This window comes from Puntigrus tetrazona, chromosome 12 (genome assembly GCF_018831695.1).
Source record: "Puntigrus tetrazona isolate hp1 chromosome 12, ASM1883169v1, whole genome shotgun sequence".
NCBI classification, from domain to species: Eukaryota; Metazoa; Chordata; class Actinopteri; order Cypriniformes; family Cyprinidae; genus Puntigrus; species Puntigrus tetrazona.
Genome location: NC_056710.1, coordinates 7,906,639 through 7,925,304, shown reverse-complemented (window position 1 = coordinate 7,925,304; position 18,666 = coordinate 7,906,639). Strand labels below are relative to the sequence as shown.

The window sequence follows — 18,666 nt, the reverse complement described above, 5'->3', positions numbered from 1 at the left end:
TAGATGGTCAGCGTTAAGAGAGCGTGACGCTGTGCCACTCTCAACAGAAATGTACCGCAAAGGTGGAATTTATAATGCCGACCATGGAGGTTTGTGTCATGACATCCGTCACACTTCACACTCATGGTAGCATCAAAAATGAGAGGTCACTACAAAGGCAAAATCCATGGGAGTTTCTTCTTAACATGTTAATACTCATACACGGGTGAACAAATGGTATAATCTCACCTTTGCCTTGAGCTCATCATTGAAGTGTGGGTCATTGAACTCCACAAAGCGGAAGAAGAGTGCTCGTTTGTGTGTTATGCTGTAGTTCTTGGGGATCTCCTCCTCCATGTACTCCTTCAGGAAGGTCATGTTGCAGAGGAAGCGACCGGTGAAGGCTCTCAACAGCTGAAAGAGTAGCTCGATCTCAGAGTAGTTGCGTCTGAAATAAAAAAAAAAGACAACTTTAGTATAAAAATTTAGTGTAAAAATCCACTTATCAAGTGATGAACAACATGTAAACATGTGAAGTGTGTAATTTTTGAGCTAGCAAACAGAAAACACTTACTTGCAGTAGCTAAGCAGACAGAATGCTAGTAATTTGGGCTCTTTCCAGTTGGTTGCAGCCATGTTGTCTTTGCGATGGCGTTCCTGGAAAGCCTCGCTGACCCACACGCGCCTGAGCTGACTCACTAAAGAGTGCTGACCCGCCAACCAGCCTTCATCATTTTTCACAATGATGCTTATGATCTGAGGGAGTTGATTAATGCTCATTAATATTCAACTCTACAAACAAGCACATTACATCAACTTCAACAGTAAACGGTTCAGTTAAGAGAGTGTTTGGCCCACCTTGATTGCCTGGAACTGTAGGTCAAGGCGAGCAGTGCTTGTGGAAGGAGACCCAGGTCTCACAGTTGTTGCAGGTCCAGCTGGAACCAGCAGAGGGACAAATCGATTTGGGTTGGAAGCCAAGACATCTCGAAGTGGCTTGGCATCTTTGTGCTTAAGGAAACTCTGCCAATGAGAAAAATTATAAAAGAATGAAGGGAGGAAAAAAAAGCAACATTCATAAATCATAGATAATGGTAAGGAATTTTAAACAAAGACAATACTGTATAGTTATAGACAAAAAAAGAAGAAAAAAAAAACTAAACCATGAACATGCGGCTCCACTGTGGGTCATTGAGAGTGGCCTCCATCATGAAAAGCTCCACAGTTTGAGATGGATGACGCGTCAGGAACTTGATCAGTGGCTCTCTAAAGGGACTGCCGGCCTGTGAAGTAAGAACATTGTATAAAACCACAATATTGCTATTGTATAAAAAATATCTGCTTAGTATTTTTGCAAAAATTGTCTTTTTTTTTGGATGAAATGGGTGCTTGCTTAATAAAAGTATGCCTTTCTAGAAATTAAAAGATATATATACACACTGATCCCAAACTTTTAAACAGTACTTCAAATGTATGTGTATTGTACATACATATATTATACATACACTCTGATTTACAAAGCTACCAGATTAGCCGAATTATCTTGATTTCAATGCTGGCTGACATAAATACTAATAACTATTTATATTCCATTCCATTTGACACCTCTATGTATTTTTGCATGCCAATCTTGTACCTCTATGAGCATTGCCCTCTCTGTTTTCATGACCACTTCCAGCAGAGGTTTCACCAGTGTCTGAGGAGCAGCTGGTATCAGGTGGAAGAGGTTTATAATGGCTGAACAGATCCTCATTTCCTGCAGAAGTGAATGAAGGAATGCATCACAGTGACTGTCAGTGATAACCAGCAACGAAAAACCAAGTGTACCTCCTGTAATATATAATCAACAATGACAAGTTGAGGAACATCTGCAGGAAAGTCAGAGTGGCAGGTTGGTTCCTGAAAACATCATAGATCCACAGGACATTATACGCTAGCAGGTTTGAGAGGGACCACCTCAGAAATGTGAAACGTAGAGGTCAAACACAACACCACAGACACAGAGATACGGTTACAAAGACTTCACTAGCACATAGTAACCACGAGCACAATGAGAGCGGAGCCAGTGAAGACCCCGCAGCAGGCCGCCATCTCACCTCTACACCCTCCATGGCAGGCTGCGCCAGAACAGGAGACAACAGACAATCAGCAAAGCAGTGTGGGTAATGAGTGCTGTATGGATGGAGGAGATGGGTTCATCTGAATGGTGGTGTGTGCAATTCTGTGCAAAGCAATCCTTCTAGGTTGTGCAATTGTTACAAAGGCCAAAAAATATGAAGAAGAAAAAAAAAAAAAGAAAATGAAAAAAAGAAAAATAAGCTTTTCTGAATGAAAATGGGCAGCTTTTCAGCTGGACTCCATCCACTGATTTTCATTAGCATGAAGGGCATACAAAGTATGGATGTTAGGAACAAAGAGCTAAATGATGCATAACTGCAAAACTGATGATTGTTGTTAAACCTTTAAATGCAATAAATAAAATATTATGGGAAGTATTTAGGTTATGCAGAACATACACAGACATGCTTTGTTATTTATAAAAGTTGTCCTAAAAGCATATATGTTAATGATTTTTTGCAGGGGTAAACCATTTACATGACTAGTTTTTGTAATAAATATGAAAAAAAATCCCTTTGTACAGAATGGCACAATGAACAAAGCACATTCTTCATAATCCCTGACTGCATCTTCGCACTATATTTGGGACACTGTCAAGATATTTTTACACTGAGAAAACATTGAAATACAAGCACTGAAAAACAAACCCAGTACAGAAGCAGCACCCCAGCATGGGCTTATCTGAGTATATGCTCTCAAGAAGGATAAATCTGTACATTCTCCCTGAACTGACCTTTCCTTCTGTATGACTAAACTAATCTTCTGGAACTAGGATTCTGAATGCCCCCCACCCTTCCAACCCTGAACCCGACTGACCCCGCCTCATTGTCATGTATGGCTGGTCATTCTGTCATTGTTGTAAGAATATTAAGAACTGCAGGAACAGAGGGCCAATTTGCATGTAATTATAATACATTTTAGAGAAAGGCAGGGCGTGAACAAGACAGAAAGAATGGCAGCTCGTTTTGAAGGGTGAAAACAGAAAGGCTTTGTCCCCTTCTCACCTTTTCCTACTCTACAAGGTTATCTGTCCAACAAGATAACGAGGATCTAGAACTCTGAGGCTTGTTACTTAGGCGGCCTGGGGGTGGATGGCGCCTAATTAATCATTGATTGTAATATGGCCACTCACAGAGTTTGAGTGGGGTGATCTGGGCTGGAGGAGGGAGTCCAGTTGAGAGCGCTCATCTCAGCTCTCTGTATCTACAGACCCCTTCCGTTCATTGAGATATAACGAGGCTGCTGCCCTTGTACAACAAATAATTCACCAGCGATATTAAAACAAGCTTATACTCACACTGCCATCACTGCGCTGGCCTCCTTTATGTGTGATCACCACCACTTCCATCCATTTACGAAGATGTTGCTGCAAGAGCAGAAGAAACACTGAGTCTGTGTATATTGTAAAATCCAATGTATTCCTTTGAGTAGGCAGAATTTTCAGCATCATTACTCTAGTTTCAATGTCATGTAATCCTTCAGAAATCATTTTAAAACAAACTGTTCAAGAAACATTAATAAATATCAATATTTAAAAGATTCTCTGATGAACAAAAATATCTAAAAATCTGCATTTATCAGAAATAAAAGCTTTTTGTAACATTATACATCATACTATTCAAAAGCTTGGAGACTGTAAACACAGAATTTTTTAAGTATTAATTGTAAAAATTAATACTTAAAAATTAAAGGATGCTTTAAATTGCTAAAATGTGATGAAGACATTTCTAACAATAAAAGACATTTAGAATTTTACAAAAGACAGCAGGTAAATGCTTTTCTTAAATTTCTGAGCTGTGGTCATGTGACTGAAGTAATGATGCTAAAAATTGTCATTTGAAAACTCAGGACATCACATTTTTTCAAATTAAAATAGAAAAAAATTCTATACAATTTGATACGGTTTTTATTGTACTTTGTATCGAATAAATACAAACTTGGTGAGCAGTAGAGACTTTTTTTAAAAAATCGTACCATTCAAAAACTTTTGAATGGTAGTGTATACATAAAATAAATGAATTATTTTAGATTTGTTTTGTTGTAATTAAATATTAAACTTAAATACATAGCAGCCATTAATCCAGTCTTCAGTGTTTACATCATCCTTCAAAAATCATTTTAATAATCTGATTTGGTTCATAATCATCAATGTTGAATTGTCCTTACCATCATTTGGTCACAGAATTTGTCATTGAAGGAGTTGGGGAAGAGACGAGTAACAGATGTCAGTCTGTTGACCACATTGAGCGTCAGACTGCGATAGTCTCCGAGCATCATAAGCAGGGGCCGCATGTGTGTATGGATCTGATCCACCTCGATAGTAGCCCCCTCTAAGAACTGAGAAACACATTTGAACATGAATACACATTCAGACTTCAAAGCATATATTCAGCTATTAAACAGCCCGTGAGAGCTTAATAGAGACAGCTGCTTTTACATGCCCTACAAGGAGGACTACAAGATAATAGCATCTTAAAACCCTGTTTTTCGCTACTGTCCTGTCAATTCACAGGAGCAGAAAAACTCTAAACCCAGCGCAAAAAGAAAGGCCACGCCAGCCTTCCGCAATGAGACGATGCATCACGGCCAAATTCATTTTCCTCTCAGCCTGTTTCACTCCATCCTGTATTGATCTTTTCAGGCAGGACTCATTAGAGGCAGCAGGGCACAGGAAGAGTGTGCGGAAGAGACTGAGAGATAGGAGAACGGAAATGAGGCTTGTGGAGGAAGAGGGCTGACCTTTCTCATGCAGGCCTCTCCAGCCTCCTGGAGCTCACTGTTAGTGGAGTTGAGGGCCTTGAAGAGGGCAGCAATGATCTTCTCTCGGGACTGGGGAAGGTAGTTACAGGCTGCCAGGGCATCTGAACAGACACACACAGAAATAAAATTACAGAGATGTACACTAATGCCCTAGTGCACATTTGTTCCAGTTACATGGCAAACACCAAAATATTTACATCTATCAGTAAGTGACAGTGTCAAATAAAAGGTCACTGTTCCAAAACCTAGTGAGCTGCCTATGTAGCCAGCATATTAAGGCACCCCAAGCACACTACAAACAAAAAAAAATGGAAGTATGATATATTATTTCTGCATTATAATATATTAAATCTTGAAGGCAGCACTGAATATATCCAGAGCAGAAAATGTGACGTCCACTACAATATGAAGCAGTACAACAGTTTTCAACAATATGAATATTTCTTGATCACCAAATCAACATCATTCCTAAAAGATGTTATTGAAAGCTGTAAAGATTTGCCAACACAAAAAAAAAAAAAAAAAAAAAAAAATTAAATTGTAATAATATTTCTAAAAAGTGCTGTTTTTACTGTATGCGTGTGTCAAATGAATGCAGCCTGCTTAAGTTAAATGCAATTAATCAAGGCCTAATTTACCTTAGCACCATACTAACAACAAACTTGCAATCAACTTTGTGTGGAGGTTTATTTGTAGAGTTGCTGCCTATGTAAATTCTTCCAAATCAGTTCCTTATCAGGATCCATTTCAGTTAGCATGCTGCCTTTGACGGGAGGTGCCTGCCTATGTAGGCAAAAATCAGCTAGGCAGTTCACTAGGTTTTAGAAGAGAGCCTATATATAGTTTCTTGTATATGTATGAATAAAAAAGTAGCACATACTGAGAGCAGCAATGCGCAGCGGCACCAGAGAAGGAAGGCTTTTATAACAGGGCAGCTTCATCAAAGCAGCATCCTCAGCTTCACACAGGTTCAGCAACTGTGTCAAATCAGAGATACTGGTGCTCAGAGAGGAAGAACACGGAGCATCAACACATTGGTGATTGCATATTACCCACTTAAAAGCAGAAAGTTTCAGACTGACCTCTGTGTAAAAGACTTTGTGCTCCACCACATTGAGGTCCATGGTGAAGAGGCGGGGTTGTAAGGTGGTACAGAAGGTGTTGCCCTCCATAAGGCCGATCTGAGCGTTGGCGGGCTGATGTCGCAGAAGGTGTTTCTTTGGAGGAACCATGTCCTGCAGCACCTATAGGAAATAAGGAAAGTTTTCAACTTTTCCTGACTAGAGGAAGGAAGCTCACTGACCTAATGTTACTTCCTTGCAAGATTTAACAATAAGAACTGTGTGATAGGCATTGGCTCGTGTTGATAGTTAATGGAACGGTCACTTGTCCAGTGTAGCATTATCAAAACTGTAAGTGTTATATAAGTGTTATATAAAAATTAAGTGTTTTGTAAAGTAAACAATTGGGCAATTCCATGCAAAAGTCAACCTTGCCAAATCAAATTATTAATCTCAAATTTAAAAATTTTGTTTTTCTGTGAAATACTGTGGCTGTGAATTGTGCGGATTTAAGTCAACATAATATTAAGTAGGCAGATTAAAAAAAAGAATCTGACCTAGTCAGCAAAGAAAGTCCTGCCAGTCCTTATTATGGCATTAAAAAAAAAAAAAAAAAAAAAAAAAAAAAAAAGCACACTCACTTCTTTATGAGGCTCCATAATGATGGTGACGCTCTTGCCTGTGACTTGAGCCAGCACCTGCAAGGAGTGCATGGCTTGTTTGCGGACAGTGGAATTAGGGGAGGTGACCTCCCGTACCAGGTCATGAGTCACCAGATGGAAAGATTTATCCTGGGCAGACAGAAGCTCCTCAGTCTTCTCCTCATCCTTAAGAGGAGTGGCACAGCGTATCAACAACTGCTCCAGGGTGGTCTTTGCCATTGCAACTGCGCCATTAGACACCTGTGAGGCATTGTGGGATTCAAAAGTTCACATAGGTAACCCAAACAACAATTTCTAATGACTAATAAATATATAATAATAATAATAATAATAATAATAATAATAATAATTTCCATGGATGGTTGGATTTCAAAGTGTTTGTACCTCTCCTGTAAGATCCATCATGACAAAGAGCAGAGCTTTGAGGAAAGTCAACTGGTTCTGCAAGACCCAGATCAGCGGAAGCCTCTCCATCAGGAACTTAATGGACACCACTCCACCCAGCTTAGCATACCAGGCCTGCTCATAGCAGCATGCGCATAGCCGCTCCACAATGTAGGAGAACAGAGGCAGCTGGCACGCCTAAAGAAAGAACCAGATTCATTTTCAAAAGAAGATCTTTCATCTGGAATCATGTGGAAAGTAAAAAAGGTTTATGGGAAGACAAATTTCAAGAGAGGTCCTCACCCTTTCTTTGGAGCCCAGGATAATGCTGGCAACATCAAAGATAACGGCAAGTGCTACTTCCCCAATTTTGCACAGCTCTTTTTCCTCATAGGCCATGCAGATGGCGATGGCATCAATCAGCACGAGGGGGTCCATGCCTTTGGAGCCGTTCTCTTCACTGTGAAACATAGCTGTGCTGGGCTGGCTGCCCGACTGGTAGCATGGCAGCAAGAAGGGACCTAGGGCAGAAAATTGAGTTATGTGATGATCTGAGTGCACTTCAGATGTTTCTCACACACAGACAGAATAATAAAAACCTACAATGTTGCTGATAAGCAAAAACTCATGAAATTATTTTAAATAGGATGTGCTAAGAGTCAAGCAAGGTCAGCATTGTTTTCTATGTCTCAGCTGCCAGTAGTGTTACCCTTTAAGTGTGTTGGGTATATTTAGCCCGAAAACCCCCACGTTTTTAAACAATACAATAGTAATATTACTAGAGCATTACTACTGCAACCTTACGCACACATAAATGTGGAAAAAAGATTTTCTGAATCATAGGTAAATGAACAGACAACTACAGTCAATCCTCACATCCATTTTTTCATCCTAATTTGTGTTCCGAAAGAAAGATCTTGCGGGTGAACAATTAGTGACAGAATTTAAATTTTAGGGTGAATTGTGCCTTTAACCTAAATCCCTGCATGAGTGTACACTTCAGGCCATGTCTTCTGGTTCACTTAACTTCAATACAGATGACATTAGCAAAGAGGCAAAAAAAAATTCCTCACCACACTGCTGAGCCACTGCCACCATAGTGTAATGGCGGATCAAACTGGCAACGAAAGGAAGAGCGCTGGGTCTGAGATCCTTGATGACTGCGGACATGAACGCCCCCGTCAGGGCCTGCTCGAACGTCCTGCGTGCCGGGGTGTCCTGGGCTTTGTACCGGTGGGAGATGATCACGTTAGGGATCCACTTCTCTGTGAAGCTGTCGAAAACCAGCAAAGGGATTTAGCTCATAATTCGCATCGCATCCATGAACTCGCTCCATTACATGCGCCTGAGGTTGAATAACCCAATCAGGCGATTTGATTTGATTACCGAGAATAAAAGGCTTTTTGTGTTTGGACAGCTGAGCCCCATGGGAGTCTGGCTTTGTGTCTGGCTGACATTTTGTCTCATGTTTGGTTATTTATCCCAGCTGATAGCAGCACAGTGATGGAGTGAGTGTTTTATCCTTCCTCAAGCCTGTGTTCTATAATGCCGGTAGCAGTGGTGATGGATCGCTCCATTTCATTATCGCTATTTAAAAGGCTTGGCTTAGGGAGAGGACTGAGCCGAAGAGAGCGGTCGGATCAATTCAAATTCATAACGCTGCCACTTGAATGGGACTCAATTATCCGGCCTGGCATTTGCGATATTAAGAGGGCATTCCGCCTTCTGAAAAAGGCCCCTTTCATGATGACCAGCACAGTGTGCCACACTGAAAGAGGGAGAGAGGATGTCATGAATCAAGACATCTGACAGCAGCAGCGGCTCTCCTCCCATATAACTGACACTTGGTTATTTCGGGAAGGGGCCCGTATGACTGGCTTTTGGGGTAAACAGATAAAGTACAGTCAATTAGCCTCAGCGTGGAGATCAATGACTGTGTTATGTGACCCTCCTGCCCAGCCAGTAGAAACGGCTCTGAGTAATTAGCCCTTTGAACACTGTAGACAGTGGCGGCCAGGCTGGACGAGGCCCAGAGGAGCTGCAAACATAGCAAAAAACAGTGAAAAATGCAAAGGCAGGTTTCAGCTTCACAACGCACGGGGACAGGGCTGCAACTAACAGCTATCTTGATAAACGAATGGCCTGTCAATTGTTCCTCCAATTAATAAAGTTTTTAAAAAGCCAAATGTGTCTTCTGCATTTTTAAAATACATAGTAATTAAGGTCTATAAAACTTTGGATGCATCTATGTAGGCAGCTCAGGCTGTGTCCTCCACCGTATTTTCAATACAACGTGCATTAAATGCAACTGATTGATAATCTGATTTGTTGATTATATTTTATGTCTATAATTATAGATTTCACGAACATCAGTGTCATGACTTCAGGGTCATAGCTGTAAACAATTAGAGATGTTTATTAGGAAAAAAATGGTTTCATATTGAGCTATTTACACAAGTGCCAGTGCATGACACATTAAGCAGATGTCTTACTTGGGATGAGCAAGGAGCTGGTAAAGGGCATGCTTGTTGTCCTCCAGGCTGGTCATGGCAACCAAGAAGCATTTGATCACCTCCCAGGCCTGTCGTCTGTAATACGGCTCAGTATTGGCACTCTTCAGGCAATCCAGTGCAGTCTCTATTGCCTAGATGCATAATGAGAACAACGTTAAACGTTACTTGACCAACTGAACAAATTAAGAAATAAAATTAAACCGCTTAATGCCTCACATTAACAACCCAAAAATTACTTAAAGTGATAAAAACCTCATCACAAAACAGCATATGACTACATGCCTCACACATCATTTTTATTCAAGTTATGTTGCACATTTATACGACACTAATCTCCCCCGCTTGAGTGAAATTTTCTGTGATGACACTTAAAGACCCATCATACATTAAAACATTCTGCAGTGATTAGATGCCTCTTAAACCCTTAAATTATAAAGAGACAAGCTAAAGTGGCAAGACACGTCGAGGGAGAAGATGAGCTAATTAGTAAGATTCAAGGATAGAGAAGGCAGCTCGCCACAGAAAGGGCTGTCTGAATGAATTACCGCCGAAGACAGCGTGACCACTGACAGCCACGCAGGTCATTTCAAGAGAGAACACCCAAAACCGGCTCTTAATACTTATGTGCTCTTGGTAAAGGTGAAATAAATGGCACATTGGCTGAGAAAAAGAGGGTCGTACCTGGCAGTACAGCACTGTTTTACAATTCCTGAGGGTCCTGAGCTGTTCCTGCCTTGTTGAGACATTATTATAAATGTCACATAACCTTGTACACATGTTCTATTCCCAAGAGGTCCCTCCACACAAACTGTCATTTTTCAAACACTCAAGGCCTCTACAGTGGAGGCCTGGCACCTACAAATATGTGTGTGTTCCATATACAAGCATGAGTTTTTCCTTAAAAACTCTTTGGGAGTTTTTCCCTTCATCTTAAATTGCTGCTCCTTCTCAGCAGGGTTGAGCAAATGAATCTAGGAACCCCTGATGATGGACCCTGACACCATGTCTGAATGCTTCAACATTGTTTAATACCATGATGCTTGTAAATCAGACAAATATGGGCAGAATTAATCAAGCAAGAGAGACCATCAGCTCTGACGGCAGCGCAATCTGTCTCAGACTAGAGAAGATTAACAGAGAACTTTCGTGAACTACGCTGCATTAGCTCTCATTTACAACCGTCTGAGTTCCTGGAGAGAAGGAACGAAGAACGGCTTCACATTAAACGAGAAGACGGTTCAGATCAGCTGGCGTCCAAATCAAAGTGTGCTCGGAAATTTCGACACATATTGAAACAAGTGTGCATGCTTTGAGAGTGAAGGCCGGTCCTATGGGGGACAGAATGAGTAGTTGTCTGTCTCGATCCAAACACATCACTGGGCTCTGGGCGGCTTCAAACAGCAGCTGCCGCCTGCGGCAACCACAGGACGCATGCAAATGAAATTAAGCTGCGATGGCGCAATGGCGGTAGCATCCATCTTTGTGGAGTGAACACAATTACAGAAATGACAGTTTGCGTTTTCCCAAGCAGCGACGAGCAGCAGGAAGGGCCATTAGCTGGAGTAAATAATCCCGTCTGCACAGCAGGGAGAGATTGATTAGAGGGGGGGTGGGGAGAAGGGAAGAGATGAGCACAGCTTACAGCCTGATGATCTATTTAATTACCTGGGGAAGACGATGTCTTTCTGCACACTCCACGCTTTGACAAGGATTCATTACATGACGAGAATCCCTCTTCTAACCCCTCAACCTCCCCACCCCCTTTCACACACGCATATTGAGGGCAAATTGACATATGAAAGGAAGTGGATTCATTACTGTTCACTGAGATTGCTCTCAAGCAAACAAAAAAGCACTGTTTCCGTATGGCACGGTGGCAGCGCTTTTAAAAACGTGGCATAACCTGAGAGTCCTTAACGCCAAACCAAAGATTCAATCAACCTCAAACTCATCTGAATCTTTTAACAGCACTGAAGAGACGCTAATTCACATAGAGTTAACAATTCCTATTAAAGGGATAATTGAAACAAAATTGAAATATGACCTTTAATTCTAGTCTAACTTTTTAAAATTATTATATTATGCAACAAAAATATTTGGCCCATTTATTGAAATCACAATGCTAAAATAAGAATGTAATAAAGGTATTTGTAATTTTACTTCACAACTTTAAACGTACAATAATAACTATTTCAATTTTAAAAAGTTAAAACTACCAAGCTTTTTATTTCAACATTTATCATCAAATAAATGCTGGTAATCAGAGTGAAGCATGGCACGGTGTTCACAAACCAAAATTTATTCAGACCCGTTTAACATTTCTCACAGTTTATTCGCTATAGTTTAGAAAATGGTAATTAAATATGACAAGAACTGTATCACAAATTAATCTTGATAATGTCAGATAACTTTGATAGAAAGATATATAATTAGGCTGAATAGATGTCAGCTGGTAAATTGTTAAGTACACAAATAGATAATACCAATTATAGTCAACCAATTTATAAGCAATGCTTACATTTTTTCAAGTCTGTGACATGAAAAAGTCATATTGGAAATTAAAAAAAACTAAGCAAAACATGATCTGGTCAAAGTGAATAATTTTTGGTGCCACATTTTTATAAATTCTTATAAACCAGAGTACACTATATGAAGATTTGCTGGATATACTATGTCACAGTACAATTTATTTAGCTATCCTCACTTACTTATACAAACTATAGTGTCCTGCATTCACTAGTAAAAGAAATATGACATTTTATATGAATAATTTTTGGTTTGACCATACAAATGTAATATAATTTACACACATAAATGAACGCAGTGCCACCATTCATTCTGAAACCTGCAAAGAATAGATTTAATTATACTGCAGTATTGGTTTTACTCGTAAATATTGTGCAGTCCTACAACATGCCGCAAACATCATGCATTGACAACACAGTAAGATGGTGCTTGTACGAGGATGATTTAAGTATCACCTTTTCCATAGGAAGCTGAATGGAGGCTTTGCAGTCGGTGAACTCTGCTTTGATGCTGGGGCCTTGAACCTCGGTCACAACATACTGCAGCTTCTGTGACTCCTTCAACATTTTCCGGTTACTTCCTCCAAACTTTCCCAGTACCCGGTAAGCAACATGGGAGATGGTCTCTGCTGGATTACGAAGCGTTCGCCACAATGCCTGTTTATAAATGCATTAAGAAAAACATTTGAATCATCCATCGGTTTCCAGTCAGGTCTAAGGTGAAAAGGGCACAGGTTTTACCTGCATCAGTTCAGCTCGGACTGGCTGAATGTGGTCATACAGAAAGTCAGGCTGTAAGTTGTCCACACAGAGCTCCAGTGTGCGCAGGCCCTGGCTGACCAGAGTCTGGGAACCATTGAGTGCAGACACCAGTGGGTCCATGAGCATGGGCAAGTAGGGCAAAAGTGAGCTCAGCCGCACAGGGACAGTGAGACACAGCTCCACAAACAGATCTTTCATGTGCTGCTTATGGAGGCCGCTCTGCAGCATGTTCAAACCTAACAGATGACACAAATAATCAATACACAAGGAGGTATTTTCATGGTGAGAGGCATCTCAAATTATTATTTTTAAAAAATTTAAATTTGAGGAGTTCATATTTATTTTGCTAACCCCACAATGCATAATATGGTTAGCTAGACCTAACTTCTTATCATATTTGCTTACAATATTACTCTTTTAGAACTGACCTAAAAGCCACTTTGGACTGTGACCCACCAGTTAAGAACCAATGTTCTGAGGAACTGCTACAGTTAGTGATCTCACTCACCTTGCAGCAAATTAGGGAGCAAAGGCAAAAATTCCTGGTACAAAAGGTCATGGCTGCCTCCCCCTATTGAGCGGAACAGGGCCCTCAGCAACAGGAAGTAGTTATAGGGCTCCTTAGCAGACTGAGCCAGCTCCATGGAACTGTTCACTATTTTATGAAGGTGAGGCTAAAAAAAAGAAATAAAAAAGTGGTTGTAGAAAAGAAAAATATAAAGTTTTTTTTCTTACGCTGTAAAAGTAAGAACAACTGAATAAGTGAGCAAAAGCCATACAAAAGCCAGCTTGCTTGACTGGCATTTATAGACATTTTGAGAATTTTATAAGGAAAATATTTATTAGTTATACAAATGTAAAAGTTTTTAACTGTTACTTTTGATAAATTTAATGCACCCTTGCTAAATTAGTATTTAGAAAAAAAAAAAAAAAAAAATTTAAACTTAGTGGTAGTGTGTGTGTGTGCGCAAGGAACAATACAATAGGAAGTAAACTGCAAATATTAACTTAAAAATGTTTTTTTTTTTTATTGCAAAATAGTGACACTCAATATAAGGGGATAATTTCAGAGGTCAAAAGGATCGATGGGAAGTGAGATACAGAAACATTTTCCGCTCCACTATTTCAACAGTGACCTTCACTTTGGTCTTTCCTGTCAGTCTGAGGCACAAGTGTCATTTCTCATCAGAGGAGCTGACAGAACGCATTAAAATTAATGCAGCACGGTTACTGGCGCTGAGGCGTTAGACAGCACAGTGCCATCAGAGCTTAGAGTGTGTGCGAGATCCCTCTGACCAATCGCTCTGAAAAAATTCGGAATTACCTACTCGGTTCACTAAATAAGCAGCTTAGCAAACTAAAAGACAAAAAAGGCCACAATTTTCTTCACAAACATGAATGCATGTGCATAAGACAACACTCACCTTGAGCATCTGCTCATTTTCAGCAGCGAAGAGAGACACTGAGCCAAAGACCAGTTTGAAGAGTTTGAGATACAGGTTTGATAACTCTACATTAGAGCCCATTTCAGGTAGACGCTCCAACAGGTACTCCACCAAAATGGTGGCAAACAGTGCAGAGGTGGTCAGGTTGGCAAGGAAGGAATTTGCCACAATCTGTTGAGGGATTGAACATTCATGTCAAATTAACAGTCAATACTTTTGTTGGGAGAGAAAAAAAAAAATCAAATGTCAAGTAATTTCTGCAGTGAACAAAAACTGCCAGTACCTGTAGGGCATAGTTTTTGGATATGCGTTCCACCATGTATGGAACAGTGGTCTGGAAGATCTCTTTAAAAGTGAGAGGGTTCATCATGGTGAAGACTCCAGCGAAGTGCTCTAAAACCTCCTTCTCCTCTTTCATCCTCACCGTTTGACAGTTAGCCACACGAATGTACGTCTGCCCATTGCCGGCAATCTGTACCTAGCCAAAAGGGGGTTGGCTCTGTGATAAGCTGTAAACTTCAGCTCTCGGTATCAAGTGCGCTCGAATAAACTTTATTATGTTCTCAACATGATTTGACCTTCAGATTTAAACAACTCAGCATTTCCACCAGAAAGTTTAAGTAAGTTTGTGGAAGGATTTGTGTGGTAATCTGCACTGATCAGTAGACGGTCGTACCTGGTAGATGTCCAAGGCCTGCATGGCATATTTGACCAGCTTGATATATATCTGCGTTTCTTTGGGCTGGAGTTGCTTGTTAGGAATGAACTGTGCCTCTGTAATACAACAATACCAAGGTGAAAATATTCAATTGCAAATGCTTAGCAGCAGTAGCCCTTCAAAATGTAAGTCCATAAACGTCAACAGCCCAGACAAAAAAGAAAATATGTTAAAAACGTTTTATGATTCTCCACAGCCTAAAGCCAAGCAAAAGTTCATTCAACTCACCTCCAGGAGCTTTACAAGAAGTGATGCCCCATGTGATGGTTTTCACTCCACAAACAAGAGTCTTCACCAGACTGCGACAGTCGGACACCTGGAAGGTCTGTTTGTCCTCCTTGTCCCCAGGTCGATCAAAAGGTGTGGCCGGAGGTGGTGCAGGGGTGACAGGTGTTGGGGGTGCAGGTGGAGGTAAGGCAGGTGTAGTTACAGTAGGGGTGGCTGGGACTCCTGGTAACGCCCCTGGGTCCACCACACCCATCTCTGATTGGGGCTTGCACTTCTTAAAGATAGATACCAGCTGGTACCGTGCAATGGTGTGGAACTTCAACACAAAAACCTGAGAACAGAGAAGACACATTAATGTCATATCCGTATTTTTGTGCTTTACAAATGCATTTACATGTGGCCAGTCATGTGTCTTATTGTAATCACAATGACAGCTAATGTGGCAGTCTATCTCACCTCCAACATTCTCATGAGAATGTCTCTGCCGTTTCCATTCTCCTGTTCGCTCTTTGATCGTATGCAGTCTACAAGGTTTAGCAACAGCTTACAAGACATGGTTTGGATACTGCTGGGTAGGGACTCGTCATCAATATTCTTAGCAAACAGTTGCACAGCCAGCGAGAGGTCCGTCAATGGGAGGTTCTGTCTAACATGGTGCACCAGGTCTGCTAGCGTGCTGTATGCCAAGGGCCTGAAACATCAAGAGTCTCATTGTTAGAACAGAATTTAAGCTTTCTAGAGGATTTCTGTTAGGGTTGTGGAAAAACAAAAACTTCTCAGTGGCAATTTCAATACCATGGTAATGTTCACTATAGGCCCGTCTGTTTATATGAGACACGAATTACTGTGTCTAACCCTGCACCATGTTTAACGCCATCTGCTCAGGCACAAAGGTACTCAGCCATTCAAAAGATTTTAAGCCTACAAGGCTGCATATACATGACCAATACTACAGTAATAACAGTTATATTTAAAAAAAAAAATATGTATATTTATTTTTACAATTTGTTTTACATTTTAATTTAAAAAATTGTATTTATTCATGTAATGGCAAATCTGAATGTTTAGCAGCCATTATTGCAGTAAATATAATTTCTCGCTTTATAAAAACAATTCCATACAGTAAGTAAATGCAGTTAATTAATATTACTCAGTACTTAAATTAGTACTTAAATCAATACCTTGCTGAATAAAAGTACCCCAAACTTTTAAAAAGCAGCACATCTGCATTTTATAATGTTATTGACTTGTTACAGATATCCCTTCTCCTGTGGTGTGGAACCTCCAGCCTGAAATTGATCAAAACCAACCCTCAAAGAACAAACCGCTCTCAACCCTGCCTAATAATAATATCTTGGGTCGATACTTGGGGGATTTCAGGCAAAGTTTCAGAATAAACGACACTAATGGCTTTGACAGATTTTGAGTCCTGCCAAATTTGCCCGCTTGAAGGCTGATGGAATCCGTGGATGAAAGAGGGGTGGCGTTGGCAGGCATATGACATCTGGGGCAGGGAGACAGACAGTGGACAATGCCAGGACAGCCTGGCACATGAAGATGGGCACCTGGATCTCTTCTGCCTAGTGGGGCAACTCAGCTCAGTCACGCACCATTAACAATCAATTCTGATATGTAGCACTTGATGAAATCTAACTTTTCTTTTTTCCCCCCAAAGAAAGTTGGAAGGATTGTGGCCTCTAGCAACAATCAAGAAATGGCAACAAAATGAAAATGTATTATTATTATTATCATAGCTCCAATCCAAAATCTAGTCAGCTACCTTACTGTCTACATATTCAACTGCATTTCAAGTAAGCGATAAAATAGTAACAGAACCATATAGATGACTCACTTATAACCTACAATAAAAATCTGTTGTCTCTCACAACATTTTGTCACAAAGCTAACAATACACTGCATTAAAGTTTTAATGTTCTCTTAAGAACTAAACACAGCATGCTCAAATACTGAACAATGACTTTACTTTTTTTCAAGGGGATGCACAATAGAGGAACAATGAGTTGTCTCAGAGAGTGATTTATTCATTCTACGTTGCATACACAACATCCTATAGGTCCTTTAATTGAAACAGAAATGAGGAGTCTTTATTGGATTCTTTTTAGTTAGACTGGATAATGAAAAATGAATTTGAGTATGCTTATTTAATACATTTTGATGCCATCTAACATTACCTTTGCCAACATATAAAATAAAACTTAAAATAACTAATAATTTAATAGCGCCATTATAAGTTATTTTTCAAAATGTTTACCACACAAAATCAAGTTGTAGAATAAAAAAAATGATTTAAATAAATTCATACATAAAATAATTATCAACTTATCGGCCAATAATTTTAATAAACATCTCTAATATTACAATTCAAACATTTCATCAATAAATAAATGTTTATTTATAATCAACATATTGCTTTGCTAATCATCAATGGAACCTTTTCAAAATGACTGGATGCTATATCTTGATAATCTAATTGTAATACTTGTATCATTATGGTATATAATACTGCTATGAATAATACAGTTAGGTTTTTTCTAATTATTGTTATTATCTTTTCTTAATGCCTGGATCCTTCTATTGTTGGTAGTCCAGAAATTTATGCATTTGGTTTTATGTTATTTGTTACTTAAGTAAAAATGCATTCTGGGACTGCCTTTCCTGCAAAGCACAGCATGTAATCACACTTTAAAATTTAGGCAATTTAGAATTTAGCCAAACTGTGCTTCCTGCTTTTTAGGTGGATCTGCGATGCCTTACAGTGCTACCTAACTAAGCATTGGAGGTTAAATGTGTGCCCTGCAAATTGCAAAGACTGCTTATACACGAAATATAACATTGGGTTAGAGGGGGTTAATCTGCATTCTTACCTTAGCGTCTCTCTTGCAGTGTATCCTGAGCCAATGAGTATTGACTCATCGAAAAGCTTGTCCATGCATGGAATGAATTCTGCAACACAAACAGACTTTATCAGATGCCATTGCAGGCTCCGAAGCCCACCGAAACAGCTCAGGGGCCCATGAACCATGAGATACATCAATGCCAGACCTCAACAGTCAGAGTTTCTCATCGATTCATTTAACCTTCTCTACAGGATTAATGATTTAGAAGAGTGTATCAGATTCCTCTCTCAAATGCTATTGATTGAGAGGTGAAGCTCAGAGAACGCAGCCATTACATATCAAAGCGGTACCCCATGAAGCTCAGCGGTGTAATTAACACCAGATGCGAGCGCTCCTACAATAGCGAGCGCTTTGCATATCTTATTTGGGAATATCTGCCAACAATCTGCAAAGTGTTTAGCGGTGGATGACTCACGGCTGCGTAGATCTGTGGTGAGGATGTGCTTGGCAGCGATCAGAAGCTCTTTCCGCAGGTGAGCCGTCTCAGGGGGGCAGTTAGACAGCAGCTGCAACATCCCCTTCACCATCTGCTGGGAGTACTTCCCAACCAAGTCCTGACACACACACACACACACGCACGTTTCACATCGCCA

The 18,666-nt window shown here is 40.1% G+C and overlaps 1 protein-coding gene across 4 annotated transcripts in view; it reads right to left on the bottom strand.

Moving 5' to 3' along the window:
* LOC122355373 (transformation/transcription domain-associated protein) overlaps positions 1-18,666 on the bottom strand; it is a 69,441-nt gene that overhangs the window by 46,250 nt on the left and 4,525 nt on the right. For 3 of the 4 annotated variants that reach the window (XM_043253559.1, XM_043253562.1, XM_043253560.1), the window contains exons 12-36: positions 18,489-18,627; positions 18,041-18,119; positions 15,612-15,846; positions 15,156-15,486; positions 14,886-14,983; positions 14,493-14,687; positions 14,189-14,380; positions 13,273-13,438; positions 12,744-13,000; positions 12,459-12,659; positions 9,457-9,608; positions 8,038-8,237; positions 7,268-7,485; positions 6,965-7,162; positions 6,560-6,820; positions 5,940-6,101; positions 5,738-5,834; positions 4,837-4,958; positions 4,264-4,434; positions 3,395-3,463; positions 1,616-1,735; positions 1,143-1,262; positions 838-1,002; positions 554-735; positions 229-427 (exon numbers count right to left, since the gene is read on the bottom strand). In XM_043253559.1, the coding sequence (XP_043109494.1) occupies positions 229-427; positions 554-735; positions 838-1,002; positions 1,143-1,262; positions 1,616-1,735; positions 3,395-3,463; positions 4,264-4,434; positions 4,837-4,958; positions 5,738-5,834; positions 5,940-6,101; positions 6,560-6,820; positions 6,965-7,162; positions 7,268-7,485; positions 8,038-8,237; positions 9,457-9,608; positions 12,459-12,659; positions 12,744-13,000; positions 13,273-13,438; positions 14,189-14,380; positions 14,493-14,687; positions 14,886-14,983; positions 15,156-15,486; positions 15,612-15,846; positions 18,041-18,119; positions 18,489-18,627 (4,329 nt within the window). The remainder of the gene's footprint in view (positions 1-228; positions 428-553; positions 736-837; positions 1,003-1,142; positions 1,263-1,615; positions 1,736-3,394; positions 3,464-4,263; positions 4,435-4,836; positions 4,959-5,737; positions 5,835-5,939; positions 6,102-6,559; positions 6,821-6,964; positions 7,163-7,267; positions 7,486-8,037; positions 8,238-9,456; positions 9,609-12,458; positions 12,660-12,743; positions 13,001-13,272; positions 13,439-14,188; positions 14,381-14,492; positions 14,688-14,885; positions 14,984-15,155; positions 15,487-15,611; positions 15,847-18,040; positions 18,120-18,488; positions 18,628-18,666) is intronic. The other variant, XM_043253561.1, reaches the window with a different exon arrangement.